This window comes from Psittacula echo (assembly GCF_963264785.1).
Source record: "Psittacula echo genome assembly, chromosome: 5".
Lineage (NCBI taxonomy): Eukaryota > Metazoa > Chordata > Aves > Psittaciformes > Psittacidae > Psittacula > Psittacula echo.
Window position 1 is genome coordinate 39,015,565 of NC_137739.1, and position 15,633 is coordinate 39,031,197.

Sequence of the window (15,633 nt, forward strand, 5' to 3'; positions counted from 1 at the left end):
CCTGAGCACTCCCTCCTGCCCCATCCCATGTATGGATGGCTTCCAGCTATCTGTATCCTGTTTCATGCTGAGACACTAACGCCATGAGAACTCCATGCTATGCAAGGCACGTGACAAATACTGGTGCTGGGAACAAATTCTCAAAGAAACAAATCAAGCAATCCTACTCAAAATGCAGGCCCCCTTCCTGCATACAGAGGTCAGACCTCCATCAGCAGCTACTTTTCCTTTCCAAAACATATCTGCTTAGTTAAAAAAGCATAAATGACATCCCAACCACAAGGCGAAGAGCCAAGGATGTTCAGAGCACAGATGAGAACATGAAGCTGCTCTAAGGGGAAAAAATATTCACTATTTGTGTACCTCAAAGTGTAATTTATAGATATATTTTACTAAGGGTGATCTTGCACTCTCGCCCCTGCCTATGGCAGGAGGGTTGGAACTAGATGATCTTTAAGGTCCCTTCCAACCCAAACTATTCTATGGTTCTTTGGTTCTTAGTTCTGTATGTCCAGGATTTAGCCGCTTCTCTCCCACTCTTGAAATGTGCTGTTAGAAAAAAACTGCTATATGGAAATACAGGGCCCTACTCAGCTCAGAGTAGGCCTGAGGCTCAGACAATTAATTAAGAAGATAGGCTTAGATTAGGCACTTTGCGTGTCTGCTTTAAAGAAAGAGTCATTATGTCTCATTATCTCTTTTACAGTTGGGAAAATTGAGGTAGAGAATGGCCTGAAGATTATTTTGACATCCTAGAAGGATTTCAGATTGCTTTAAACTGAACAATTTAAATGCATGTTCTTTTGTCAGAAGTGCAGATGTACCCTGTAACCTCTCAGAGTCCATGCAAGAAGCCCTCTCAAGAAATAGACTTGATTGCAGCTTCCCTTGATTTCTGCCCCCAGACACTCCAGAAGGCAGACAGCAGTATGTAAGCCAAACTCTTGAGTTAGGGGCAAAGTCTGAAAAGGATTTCAATTAAGCCAGACACAGAAAAATTACCACAAATGAATGCAAAAAATGAAGTGTTTTACCTAGACTGAAGCAAGTCCCATGGAGCCAGGCTGCCAACACAGGTGGTACCTGACAACTGGGGGTTGACACAAAGAGAAATCTTGCCTATCTCTACCAGCAATGGCATTGAGGCAGGCACCCTCATGATGTCCATCTATGGCTATGGCTGGGACAATTGTGCCAGATGGTGAGATTTGGGAACACAGAGGCCCACTAATAGGACTTCTACTATTCTTGAAGAGCACTGTTACCAGCTGGAGACAGTTACCAAAAGGCATATTTCTGTTCTCTCATCCAGCAAAGGTCCTTATTGAGATTAACAACTGTGGATCATACAGCCAGATACAGGCTGAAGTATGTACCATCTCCAGTAGGAGGTGTTCAGAAGCTGGCTCTACCAGGTAGGCAGGTAACAGTTGTGGAAGAAGGCAACACAAAGCCTTAGGAAGGGGGATAACAGTATAGCACACACATCTTCTCCAATGATATTCACATAAGCACGGAACATTGCCCTGCATAGCTAGAGCAGAACATAAAACATCATGTCACAGGTGGACATTTTCCTTCCTCTGCCTCCGTGCAGTCCTTACCTAGCCCCAGGCTGAACTCCACGGGTGTCAGGTATCCCTTATTGTTCTGTTCCAAGCTGTCAAAAACAGTCTCCAGTTGCTCAAGGGTTAGGGGAAGTTCACTCTGGAGCCGCTGCAAAGACAAAAGAACAAACAAAAGACTTAAGTCTTCCCTGTGACTAGCTCCTGTCCCTGCCGTCTTCAGCTCTGGCCCACAGTGATGTGCCCTTTCAGCACTGCATCCTGGGCAGGATGCGGTAGTCTGCCAGTACAACCAAGTGATGACACAAATACCCATCGATATGGCGACACTTTCCATTACTGGTGATCCAAGCAGGACTGCAGAGAGGGAACTTTGGGTTATTTTCTTTGGAGGGAGCTCAACCCTCTTCCTCCTGCAATTCACAGCCACTGCCTGAAGCTCACTGCCTGCCTCCCTCCACCCCTACCCAAAGGTTGCTGCTCCCTGGGGCATTGCCAGCCTCCTGTGACTACTGCTGCTACCAAGAGAGCTCTCTTTGGACACATCAGGTACCAGCTCCATCTCTTTGGCCAGAGAGGGAGGACAGACTTGCGTGTGTCTGGATTTAGTTCCCAGCTCTTGCAGGAATTTTTGCAAATCATAATCAAAATGTTCAGTCCATAACAGAGAATAAGCTTTCTTTTGTCATCTTCTGCCTGTTAGGACCACATCATTATTCCCCCAACATAGACAAGGAGCAGAGAGAGACTTTCCTTCATAATACATGTGCAGAACACATAATGTGAAGTGGCACCAAAAAAAGCTTCCAAATAACGAGATGGGTAGGCTAAAACCTCCTTACTGTCTGTTGAATATGCAGCTTTAGGTGAAAGCTTAGTAAATATTTATTAATGTAACCACACAAAATTAGGTATCAAACAACCCAAACCAAAGTGAGTCAGTAATTAAACCAGCATGGGCCTGCCAAGTGTTTATTATAGATGGTGGGAAAGATGGGACAGGAGAAAAACAATCCACATGTAACCTTCCTGATAAACCATTAAAACAAAACGAAGAAAGAACTACAGAGATTCTGTTAACAAATACTGTTTTTAACAGGAGCAAGCAAAACATCATTCTACAGCAAAGTTACAGGTCAGGCCTAAAGTGAGTTTTTGAGGTCAGGCTTTAGCTATGATTGAGACAAAGAAGATATACAGCTTTTTTTTGAGAGGTTGGTGGGCTTTTTTCCCCTTGTTGATCGTGGGATGATCTGGGAGGTTGTTGTTTCAGGTTTTCAAATTAAACCAAAGCTTTCCCCTCCCCAGATTTCCCATCCACTGCTTGCTTAATGCTCATAGGAACTGTTGCAATTTTTTTTAGTTTTATGCATTCCTTAAAAATTTGGAATGGCTATCCCACTTGTCCCAGGAATTCCCTGCAGGTCCAAGGCCCTCCTGGGATTTTTGGCTCCTAGCAGCTGGCTGTGGCAGAGTTTTGCTCCCAGAAACCTGAATGAGACACAGCACACCTGCATATCCACCCTTGTCAAAAGTAAAGATACGCAACATTCTCCCCTCTTCTGACACCCCTGCCTTTACAGCTCCTCCCAGGACACAGGAAGGATTTCTTCCCTCACCTGCATGTCCACCTTGGTGATAAAACCCTTCTCATCCTTGTCACACAGCTGGAAGAGCTCCCTTGCCTTCTCGAGCATCTCCACCTGCACATCTTCCAGTTTGCTCATCTGCCTGGAAGGAGAAGCACCAGGAGCCACCCCATTCTCCTCATCCCCTTCCTCTTCTCCTTCCCATCGTATGTATCCCAGGAGCGCTCCACTCTGGTTCTCCATCTTCTCAAAGTCTTTTTTCCCAGGGCAAGAGCAAATGGAAGAGCTGCAGGGCAGGAAACAGAGAAACCCCAGTCAAGCATGACCCTCCACTTCCACCCCATGCATCATCTGGTTACATGCTTTGTTAGTTTGAAAGAACAATATTCAGCATCTGTATCTGGACTACGTGATCTTTAAAGGTCCGTTCCAAACCAAACCGTTCTGTGATTCTATGATCTGTTACCGGGGGGGTGTGGAGCTTGTGTCAGAGGTACATACCACACATAGGTACACACAGTACACAACATGAATGTCACCAAGCCTACCACACAGCCATTACCCTCCATACTGATGACCTCCAGACCATGAATGGAGCAAGGATGCTCTTTTCGCCATCTTTCCTCCTCTGGCTCAGACCTACAGGGCAGTCCAAGTTCTCTGGTGGTGAAAGCCAGATGCCAAGGGAAGGTTTCGGCTGATACAAGAGGATGAGAGGGGAATATTAAAGCCCGCAGGTAAATCTGCATAGGAGAAGGGCTGAGACAGGGGCCTAGAACACCATGAGCAGGGCCTGCTCCCAGCTATTGCACAGCTTCCTGAATGCCCTGACCAGGATGGTTCTCTCTGGTCTTGGTTCCTCTGGCAATAACGTGCTTTTCCTCCTCCTGTTGCTTTTCAGCACCACCTTTGAAGACTAAACCTTCCTCACAACTACAAGAACCTGGAGCAGGACAAAGGCAGATAGGAGAAAGGTCTGTGCAAGTGATGGAGGAAAGAGAAGGAATGTCTCTCCCAGCCCTCTCCCACCCAGATCCCCTGGCTTGCCTTCTCCCTCTGACATTTTCTTGTTAACACTCCCCAAATAAAAACTTCATATCCTTTCATGTTTTTACAGCACAAAGAAAGGTCAGGCAATGCCTCCACTGGGAAAAATTTAATAAGCTGGGCACTCCTGCCGCCCTTGCCTTCCAGCCTCTGTTTTGAGCGCTCATAAGCTGCCAAATAGAATTTTAATCTGAAATGTTCACCTTTATAGGAAGGAAACCACAAAACTACAGAGAGAGATTTCACAGGCCAAATAAAATAATTCCCATTCTTACAAGTACCTAAACCAAAAAGCCTAGGAACGAGAGCATCCCTTTAAGCACAACACTGTGATTGAGCAGATGCACAGAACACTTCCCTGCCCCAACCCACCTTCAGACTTACTGAGGCCACGTTAACACCCTCCAGACAGCTTTTCTTCAGCAACACCACCACATTCCTTAAACCTCAATGCACTGAGTGCTTTAGACTTCTCCTTCTGCAGATCGTGTTCTGCATTGCAGGGCAGAAGTGAGCTGTGCAAGCAGGCTGAGAGCAGATTTAAACAGTGCTAGCCAAAGAGGGCTTGAGGGTTGTGGGCTTGGTTTTTTTAATCTCTAAGAAATTAAAAGCCACGTTCAGATGCTGTGATAACAAACAAGGTAATTCTGTTTGCACTCTTAGTACAATGGGAGGATAAAGAGCATGATGGCCAGGAAGAATGTCACATGCAAGAACTATATGAAGCTGACACAAAAGGCGAAGGCAATTATGTACTACGCTATTTGACTCCATTTATTACTGCTGGTCTGTGAGCCAGAGAGTGGTTTTGCTTCAGAGAACAAGCAGAACACTCTGCTCCCCCTTTAAAATCAGTGTTTTTTCAGGGCACCTCCATTTACTGTCACTTGAGAAGATATTTATGTGAAACTCTGCATAAGACTACCAATAAATGGGTACTTTTATGTGTTTCTAGTGAAGTAGACATCCCTGGCAAGCAATGGACACAGAGCTGGTCCCAAGCCTTGGGGAATACTGTAGAGGAAAAGAGGGAAGAAAGCATAAACAGCAAGAAGGCAGCAGGTGTCTCTTCTGCTCTTTCTCAAACAAATCCTCCTACCAAGCTTTTTTTTTTTACGTGTTATAGAGCCACTGCAGCAAAATTGGAGACTAAAACTTGATTCTATCCATTAGATGCACGGTCAGCTTGCTTCTCATGGTAAGTCTGAAAGAACCCCAGCTTACTTTTCACATTCAAGTAAAAGTTGCAAAACTGGCCTTGAAATTAAAAATAAAAACCCAAATACCTTCTGCTGCATAGATTTTACAGGTGATTACAGGGAGGAACCACATGGCCACACCGATGAATGATAATTGTTGGCTGCTACAGGCCACCTCACTGAAGCTTTTTGCTAGACCCATTCCTTCTGCAAAGCCCCAGTCGCAGCACAAGCAGCTCCTGTACTAGATGGTGAGCACAGGCAGCAGCAGGGGAGGAAATGAAACAGGAGTTCAAAGCAAGAGCCACGACAGCGTTGCAGAAAACAGCCAGAATAAGAGAAAGCACAAGTAAGACATGTTTTCTGGAACATCGCTCTGGCTGCCCAAGAGACACTGAGGTCCCCAGAAGTAGAGATAATCTTACTTTCTTATTATTAGCTTCATAATTTCTATTTCAAAAGCCAGAGCAGCCCACGCAGTTGATGTCTCCCAGCTCTGCTGCAGCAAACAAGAGGTTGTACGAGGAGGAAGTTCTGTTCTCTCCAAGACATATTTGCAAGCTGAAATCAGACCCATTACATCCCTACCTCTAGCATTCCCTCATTTTATCAAAAGCCCAGCTGTACTGTAGCTTCCAAATGTTGGCTAAGCTAAAAGACTCTTAATTGGAAGAGCTAGGAGCCTGACAGGACAAGAGTCTGAAAAGATTTCACTCACATGGGAAAGATCAAGCCCATTAATTGAACGGTTGGAGGACAGAGTCACTTGTTCAAGCTGCTTCAAGTGGCCTCAAGCCAGATGTGGCTCTTTCAATGGCGAGGCAGCATTAGAAGAGAAACAAAACATCAAATAAGAGAGATCCCCAGTAATCAAAATAGACTGCAGCTCTGATGGGCTTCTCTCCCAGAGGTCTTTTACTGAGAAGCTCTTCATCTCCATCGCCGTTTGTAAGGGCACTGCAGAATATAAACGCAGGTAAGACACAAAGCAAATCTCAGTCTAATAATCACTGTCATAACTTCCCCAGTCACAGATCATCACTGCAAACTACTGGGGAAGCAGCTTCATCAGCAAGATTCAGAACATCACTGAAAGACAACTTTGAAAGACGCTGAAGTCATTAGAGTGCTAAAACTGTAGACTGGTACCAAAAGTGAGGCCAGCAGAGCTGGTTTGGGTGCAGAAAGATAGCTTGGGAGAGCCATTCTTGCTGGACAAGTGGAGAAGGCAAAGATAGGTATGGGCAGCTAATGCTTTTGGTCAGGCAAGCCTGCCAGGCTTCCCCAGTGAGATGTAGCTAAGCCTCCTCCAGTGACAAAGCCAGGGGTTGTTAACAAAACTTCCTGATAGGATGCATTTTTCAAGGTCTCTTGTGGCAGGACAAGGTAGTCACTGAGTCAGCACCAGCTGAGAATTAATTTCTACACCTAGCCTGGAGTCAGGACAATCTCTGTATCTTGGGCTGTTGACTTCCATCATAAGAACATCCACAATGGGTCATGAGCTCATCTAGCCCAGCGTTTTGCCCTCAACAGTGGCTATGAATGGCTGATGAGGGAAAAATTACAGCAGGGCAAGCACAGAGGCTCCGAGGCTTCCCTGAAGAGATCTGCCAGCTTCTAACCACTGTCAGCCTGGGGCAATTTCAGAGCCACGGGGTTCGTCTGTCATCCTCAAAGACACTTGCCCAGCCTCCCTTTGAATCTGTATGAAAACATCCACTGTTCATATGAACACACTGATAGACACAGGGTGCCTGCTGCAATCGGTGGGTCCTGACAAAGCTTCATGGGACTATTCCAAATGTCTGGGTACACGGTTTGACCAGCACCCATTCCACGAGAGTCCCAGCTTCAACTCAAACAAATGTTTCCTGCCACCTTCACAGCTCAAAACCACACCACAGACGAAAAAAGCCTCTGCCAGGGCCTGGGAGATCTACCAGGAAGATGGAAGCACCATGGGGGCACCAATGGGCTCCAATCACCCTGGTCAGCCTCAGAGTGTAATGTTCTTCTGCAGCACCCTTTCCACACCCCCAGAGGTCTGGTTGTCTATGCTCAAGGTCAGCTCTGACATTGCACAGTCAAGATCTGGGCAGTGTCCAACATCTGAACAACCTGATACACAGCTTGAGAGAAAGCCAGTCTTCGGGACCTGTGGATTACACCAGGTATCTCCTGCCACGGTGTGTGCTGGGGCCAGCGATTCAGCTGCTCCTGCAAGACAATTTTCCCAGAGCCTCGAAAGCAAACATAGATCTTCTCAGACACAGCACAGAATGGGAAATGCAAGTGCCAGTAAAGACAGCTAACACCAGGTCTTGTATTTCTACACAGAGGTAACTAAGACCACTCTTAAACGTGTGTTTTGACCACCTGAGGCATAAACCGCAGTATCCTATGCAAAACTGTGCCAGAAAGTCAGCTGGATCCCATGGGCACGGTATTCTTCAGGGAAACATAAGACCTGCATTCTAATCCTGATTCAGCTTGCTGTATGGCCCTGGGTAAATCACATCACCTGCCTATGCTTATAGATTGTCAGCTCCTCCAGTTTGGTTCTGATGCTTGTGACAGCTGGCACTTTATTTTAAGACTCAGTTCCTGGAGACTGATAATTACACATGAAACTCAAGCATCAAAATACTTTCAAAGCCTCAAAACTGAAGAACTAGAAACTTGAACACAGAACTTGAAAAAACTGCAAATTTCAACGCACAGAGGAACAGACCCACGGTGCTTTTCCTGAAAAGTGGAGATTCTACTTTCAAAGTACCAATTTACTGTCTCAGAAAGCTGCTTCTTGTAGCAGTAAGCAGTGTCAAACAGGTACAGAAAAGTCATGGCTAAAATGCTATCAACAGCCAAGCCCTCATCTAGGTGACTGTCACCACCATATGTGCACATGACAACTTCATTTGTCTGATGTTTTTTTCCACAACCCAATGACAAGGAGGAAAGGAAAGTGAGGAGTGCTGCCAGATTTTCCACAGCTGGTCCTTAGATGACCCCAGTCACCCCAGGGCACTGTAGACACACTGAACACACAGCATTCCTAGCAGTCATGCCCCAGTGCAAGACAATGAAGCAACAGTTAACCAAGGCAGAAAAAACCAAGCACAACTGGCTAAGTGGCTTACCCAGATTACAGAGCAATTCCAGCACTTGGATCCTGAAGAGCTGTAAGGGAAAGCAGGTTTTCGCTTTCCTGTACCATTGAATTAATGGTGACATGTTGGTAGAAAGGAATATTAAGGAAGAATCATTATAGGTATATAGTAGGTGTCCAAGGTATACCACAAACTTTAGTTCAAATACTCGCCAGGAAGTTTCCCAGAAGACATCCTCCTGTATCTCTGCCTAAGACAATATTATGAGAAACAACAAAACCACCCCCATACTAAAGCTAAATATTTAAGCCATTTATTTAAACAGATCAGAAGAACTTCTCCCTCCTCCCCCTTTCCTTTCTAGTCCTGGTGCAGAAAAAGTGTCTTACAACTTTAAAGGAAGGAATTCACCAGGTGATTATGTGTGCATTTATCAGCTCTTGATGCATAGCTGCATGAGACAGGTTTGATCCTATGCATGAGAAAGCATGACACAAAGAGAAGGAGATGAAGGGCTGGGATAAGGGATCCCTGCAGCAGAAGCCTGTTGCTTCAGCAAATTACAAATGCACTGCAAAAGCATGCCAAGACACGGTACTACAAAGCATCTGTTGCTTGATCATGGAATGGGAGTATCACTCAGGAGCAGCTGAGTAACAAGTATGTTTCAAGAGAAAAGGGCAATAAAAGCTTCACAGGCCCTTATACCATTTTATATCAAACATATGCCGTTTGCTCTGCTTGTTCTACCTTCCTTTCCCTCCCAATGTTTTGAAAGCAAATAATTACTATAAAAAGTATTGGTTGTAGGACACAGTCACATCTATACATCCCGGATTTTACAGTACTGTGAGATTCAGTGATCAAATACACATATTTACAATTACTATCCTAGTAGTGTCCAAAAGCACATACTCTAAATGCATTGACAAAATCACAGCCATACAAATCTGACCAGGTGAAGAGCAGAAGTCTTGCCAAGGAATGGCACTGATCCCTGTGTCACACTGGCTTCCACACAGGCTGAATTTCCAAAAGTTGCTCAAAGAAACAGGGCACCCATTAGGTGAAAATCGTTTTAAAAGGCTCTGCGCAGTGCCTGACAAGGCTGGGAGCAGAGCAGAGTTATTCCACAGTGTACTTTGCTCAAAACTAATTTTTTTTCTTTCCTTTCTCTAGGAAATTTGTTTCCATTGTTTGGAATTTGTTTGGGTGGTTGTTGGGTTCTCCCTTCCCAAAGGGAATAGCAGGAAAAGAAATACACTGAAAAATTAGAAAAACATCGATTGTTTTATGAGGGTTTTTTTTTTTCTTTTTTTAAAAAAATCCTAAGAAACCCATCCACACCCTGGGCAGAGAGCCTGAAATCAGGTGTAATATCTAGAGCTACACTTCACTCACTTTCTCTCTCTCTCTTTTAATTGCCTGCACTTCATTGTATCCCTTTAAGGAAACAGGAACAAATCCAGGAACCTTTGTGTTGTTTACTCATCAGGAGTTTAGCCCAGCTTGATAGCCCTGAGCTGACCCATGCTGCAATCTCAATGGATGACTGCATCATGAGATATGCCAGTACAATACAGAGGTATATCCCAGAAACACAGCAGCTGCAAGGGGCTCAGTCATTCCGACTAGCATCTTAAAGAAAGGTGCTCTGCTGCAGTTCACCATTTCCCTCACTGAAGTTCAGCAAGGAGAAACTTATCATACCAACTTCTTGATCTTTGCTAGAAAAAACTTGTCACAGAGACACTTGTTTGATGCGGACTCTATGCTCCTATCTGCAAGCACCTTGAGATTGGTAACAATTCTGTTCTTATTTCAAGAGGTGAACAAATAAAATTCTTAAAACTGCATTCACTGACGCTTCCCAATTCAACAGAACAACAGAAAGCACCAACACATGCCAAGGACCATCAAGGTAAGAAGGCTTCAACACAGATAGGTAACTGCAACATACCAAACCAACACTCTTTCCCCCAGAACTTTGCCACAAGCCCTCCATCACACCCACATGCTGTTCCCCAGCTATGCCCATCGCAAGCCAGTGACGCTTCTCAGCTCTCTCACACTGGCAGTGTCACAGCACTGGCGCTGCAAACCTTGAGGGTGTGTGTTTGCACTGGAACTGCTCCTGCTAATTGGGGTTTTGGTTTTGTTGGATTATTTTGCTTGGGGAGTGCAGAGAGGAAGCATCAATTCTTCCTCTAACAGTATTTGGGCCAAGAGTTAATTCTCAGCAATTAAAAGCAAAATCCAAACCATATTTTTTCCATAAACAGCAAATGGTCTGGGATCTGTCAATACAACTAGTACACAGCTGATTTTTGAGAAAATACAGAGCATGTCTGCAATCAGACATGACAAATAGCAACAGCTAGGTTAAAAACAACTAATTTTTGCAAATCCTTTCACTTTTTATAACAGCTTACAGGTTTCTTAAGAGACAGAACAGAGCATTGCAACATCGCATACAACACAACGTAAGGATTCATCTAACATACCAAAGCAGCAGAGGAATGGAAAAACCTTTGGCGTCAAGAAGAAGAATTCATTGTATTTTCATAGGCTGGAGATCGTGCTGCACATCCACAAAGGACATGGTTAGTCAGCTGTAAGTAAACATCATTCACTTAGCCAAGTGGAAAACGCTCTGAGCAGTATTGAGTTTCCCACTGATGCCACTGCTGTTAATGTTCTACCACAAATATGTGGTTGTTAGAGAACAGAGACAATCAGCTCTAGAACACAATTGAGAAAGACAGGATATTTTAGCTGTGAAGAGGTAATACAGCCTTGATTCACATCAGTGGAACAGTGTTTTGAAGTTGCAGTCAGATGCTGCAAGTAGGAGGATTACACCTGTGTAACACCAAGCATGTTGACCGCAGAGTAAGTGCTCTGCTTTGCTGGTGATACCTACAGGCCAGGCAGGCAGGAGCCAAACAAACTTTCTTTGCCAGCCGAGATGTGGGAAAACGAGAAGAGAAGACAAAGGGCTTGGCTCTTGACATCAGACACTCTGGATGATTTTTGAATCAAAGTGAAAACTGAGGACTGGGAACCCTTCTTTTCCAAGGGATGGTGTGGCAGGCAGGAAGGTCCCAGAAGGAAGACAAGCTCCGACCTAAGCTGGCATTTCAAAGCTCTTCAAATAGTCTTTACAGGAAATTACATAAATCCGGGGCAGCTCCTCAGCCTGTTTAATTGAACATTGCTGGCAACTTCCTCTTGCCTTACCTGCCCCTTTAGCAAAGGAAACACTCGGGTGCAGAGCAGGTTGTATCAGAGACAACAATCAGAAGTCTTCTGCTGGGCTCATGCCACTGGTTATTGAACAGCGAAGATGTTATTCAGGAAAACTCAACCCATGACAAGCACCACCTTGGCTGCTACAACTCAGGAAGGACACGTCAGCAGAAATGCTGCTGTGGAGACTCCTTTCACACCCCAAGAGCAGCAGAGGCACAGGTGTATGAGGTTCTCCCCCAACCCTCAGAATGCAATCACACTTGGTGTCCCGCAGAGAAAATTCAGGCTGACAGGAGCACGCCTGAGCCCTTGCTGGTGGTGAGTTAGACACTCTGCCAGTGTCCTTGAAACACTTCAAGGGCAAAATTATACTATGCAGAAACAGCCTTTTGTTGAACAAATAGGTAAAAGGTTCTAATGGATACACAAAGCTTCAAATGCAAAAGGTTGTTTTTTGTGAGTTGCCTGTGCATCCAGTTCCTGAATGGCAGAGATGGTGAAGAATTGTCCTCAGTCACTGTCATCTTTAAGAAAAGAACCCAGGAGCCTAAGATAAAATAGGTGGTGGCAGCTGCACATCAAACAGGAGGAGGCACTTCTCTGCAAACCATTAAAACATGGGGCTTGCTGACATGGGATGCTGAGGCTGTCACAGGAGTTCATGGGCTGCAGAAGTGGCTGGTTTTCTTCTTCCCCAAGTTTGTCCATAAAGGACTACTACACAAAATGTCTGTTTGGGAGAAAACAATTTGGTCTGCACCACAAACAGACAGAAGAGTGTACTGGGAAAATATCATTACACATTCATGCTGGGAAGATGAGGGTATTAGCCATTGGCTGCTGTTGGAGACACAGTGCTGGTTCAGCCTGGCTGTTCCCCAGCATGAATAGAAGCTCCTTCCTCAACAGCAGGAACCACCCTCAAAGTCTTCCGCTAAAAGGACCACGGCATTTGCTACATTTTCACCAAGGACAGTCCTATGAGCTAGATATGGTATTCCATCAGCCAAAGGTCAGGCTTCTCCCCACAACTATCACTGCCATCAGACCCATAACTTGGGTGCCAAACTCAACTGAGACTCCATCCTTAGAGTTCTCAGATTCTAGCTACGCAATACTAGAACAGAGGTTTTCCTTTCCAGCAAGAAGCTGAATCTCTTTATGACAAGCCATGCACCTTGTCTAACCTCAACAGGAACCCTCCTGGGCTGCTGTTACCTGCGCACACTCATCCAGCAGAATCATGTAAGTCAATCGCCCTCTCTAGGCATCTTGTCACTAGTTTTCACCTCTGTTGTAAGAGAGGGATACAAGTGGTGTTGGATTCATGGAGGATGATCTTTCTGACACCCAGCCTTGGGGTGCTGAATGAGAAAAGTTGACTGCTGCCCCCAGTTAGTTCCCGGTCTTGTCTGTCACTTCTTCATTACATTTTGCAACAGCCACCCACCATCCTGAGCTCAAGCCCCTCCTGGCCAGCTGCAAGTTTTCCTCAGCCACTTTAGTGTCCTCTTTGCGCAAAGGCTAAAAATCCTGTGACAATCCCATCTCAGCTGAAGTACCACAGAACTGGGCAAGAGCTTTATCTTTGTTGATCAAGATCCCTGGTCTTGAAATCAGCCTCATACAAACAAAATAATCATAGCCTTATGTTGTCTTCAAATAGCTCCCCCACCATACACATGCACAGATGAAATATCAAACCAGAACATCAGACCACCCAATCCCTTTTCAAAGGAGAAACTTCTTTTTGGAGAAGCACCCGCTCACACTGCTTACTGAATACAAGTGATAGGCAGTGATTTCTTCTCCAGTGGAGCCAGCAAGTTCTCTGCAGCACTGGAAACCTCCTTAACCAGAGGGTCACAACTGCAGGGGGATGCATAAAGTATGAAGTTCAGGCATCTTTTCTTCATCCCAGGAAATTCACCTCCAATATCTTGAGAACTGGACACAGTGATCTCACTCCCATAATCTTTTCTAGGCTGTATGTTAGCAATGGGACCAGGAGGACAAGCTTTACATCACTACTCTGAATCTGCAAGATGCACTTAAAGGACAAAAGTGGTTTGCAAAGATTAACGAGTAGGAACGAGTATGGAGAGGATTTCTAGGCACCTCAGCTCCCTGGAGAAGCCTCTGCGTGGCTGGTGATGCATTGGTTTTGCCCAGGAGCGATGTGTGAGACCCATAGACAGTTTGACCTTTCTGCAAATGCTATTAAAACAACAAACAGAGCAGAGGCAGCTGGGTGAAGCCAATTTCCAAGAAGATGCTTAACCCATTCTCTGCCTGACAGAGATGAAAATGGCCATAAGCATAGGTGTGTGACACTTGGTTACCTCTGAGCTAAGGATCTACCCTGACAACAGTGGTTATACAGGTAACGATTTGCCCCTTCCTGTGAGCTGAGGAGACGTTGGCTGTGCTGGGCAAGACACCTTTCCTGAAACACCAGCGTAATCTGTGCACTGGAAAAGGATGAAATCCATGCCGTGAGTAGAGGCACCTCTTGGTTGTCAGACCTTTGAGGGGATCACAGGTGAAGTCAACATTCCCACTCTTTCTCCCAAAAGAACAGGGGATTGGTCTTAATGTACAAGAATTCTAGGATCTCATACAAGATACCAGAAACATCCCCTCTCATTCAGGGGATACTAAATCCTCAGATTTCTACAAGACAGAAAACTGCAGAATGTTCTAAGCAGCCACAAGCCCTGAGCTGCTCTTCCACAAAGTGGGATAACAACTGAAAGGCACATGTTTCCTGCATACCAGGCACAGCTTAGGGCAAGGAGCAGTCAAAATTAAGGAATAGAATTTGAAGCAAACTCAGAAGCAGACACTGTCTGAGAAGTGCTTTTGTTCAACTTGTGCAACTGTTCTGGGAGAAGGAGAAATTACCGGGGGGTGGGAGAAGGAGAGATGGTGAAAGGCAGAATATTCCCCTCTTTGACAAAAGCTTACACTGAGTCAGAAGCTCACAGCAGAAACACTGATGTAGAATTAAAGGGGGGTGGGCGGGGGGGGGGGGAGAGCAGAGGCATAGGTGTGCTTATAAGAGACAGTGGAGAAATCCCTGACAAATGTTTTAAAAGAAAATTTTCTAAGTCTTCACAAAGTGTGCAGCAGAAAACCCTTAGTTTTCACTCTAAGCAGTTCAAGACATCCGTTTCATAAGAAAACATTACAACCCCACATATTATAAGCCCTTATTTTCCCCCTCTACTTTTGAGTAATCCTTACATTGCAATGTAATCATTGCAGCTATTACTCTAAAACAGCAGTTCCCCAAATCAATGAGTCAATAGAATTAGTTAAGCAACCTGCAGAACCACATCAGAACTGAGAGCAAGTTCCTTCAGTTCCACTTTGCAAAGACCTTGGGTGATCCGGGCTGAAGCATGAACCCTCTGTTAATTAAGCACCTCCAGCTCCTGAAAACCAATCCATAAATTTTCCTTCGTCTGTCGTGGGAATAATGACCATTTTTTTCTCTGCAGTAGCATACAGTGACACTGCACTGAGGTTTACTCTGCTGCTTTAAAGCAAAAGCAGGAAGTCGGAACAGAAAGTTCCTAGGGAGAAACTGTGCTGAGACACCGCAACTCGCGAAGTCGTCCAGACCTCCTTCTGAAGCAATTCCTTGCCCAAATCAGAGAGACTTTCTTCCCCCCCTCCACTCCATTTGCTCTCTCTGCAGGTGTCCCCAGATACCTGGAGCGGCAGGACAGTATCGCTTCCCTTCCCTGGGACCAGCAGTATATTCCGCAGCACAAAACTGGTGGAGAACAAACACTGCCACTGTAAATAGAGTATCAGAGCAGGTCCAAGCTAGGAGGTGTGGTTTGCAATGCTCCCTACCCAT

General features: G+C 45.2%; 1 protein-coding gene across 1 annotated transcript in view; it reads right to left on the reverse strand.

The window, feature by feature from the left end:
- CRACR2B (calcium release activated channel regulator 2B) overlaps window positions 1-15,633 on the reverse strand; it is a gene marked incomplete at both ends in the record, with an annotated part of 38,047 nt that extends 22,414 nt beyond the window's left edge. Inside the window, 5 exon segments of the mRNA XM_080618705.1 lie at window positions 1,605-1,716; window positions 3,185-3,440; window positions 15,483-15,505; window positions 15,507-15,596; window positions 15,598-15,633. Of these exon segments, the coding sequence (XP_080474831.1) occupies window positions 1,605-1,716; window positions 3,185-3,440; window positions 15,483-15,505; window positions 15,507-15,596; window positions 15,598-15,633 (517 nt within the window).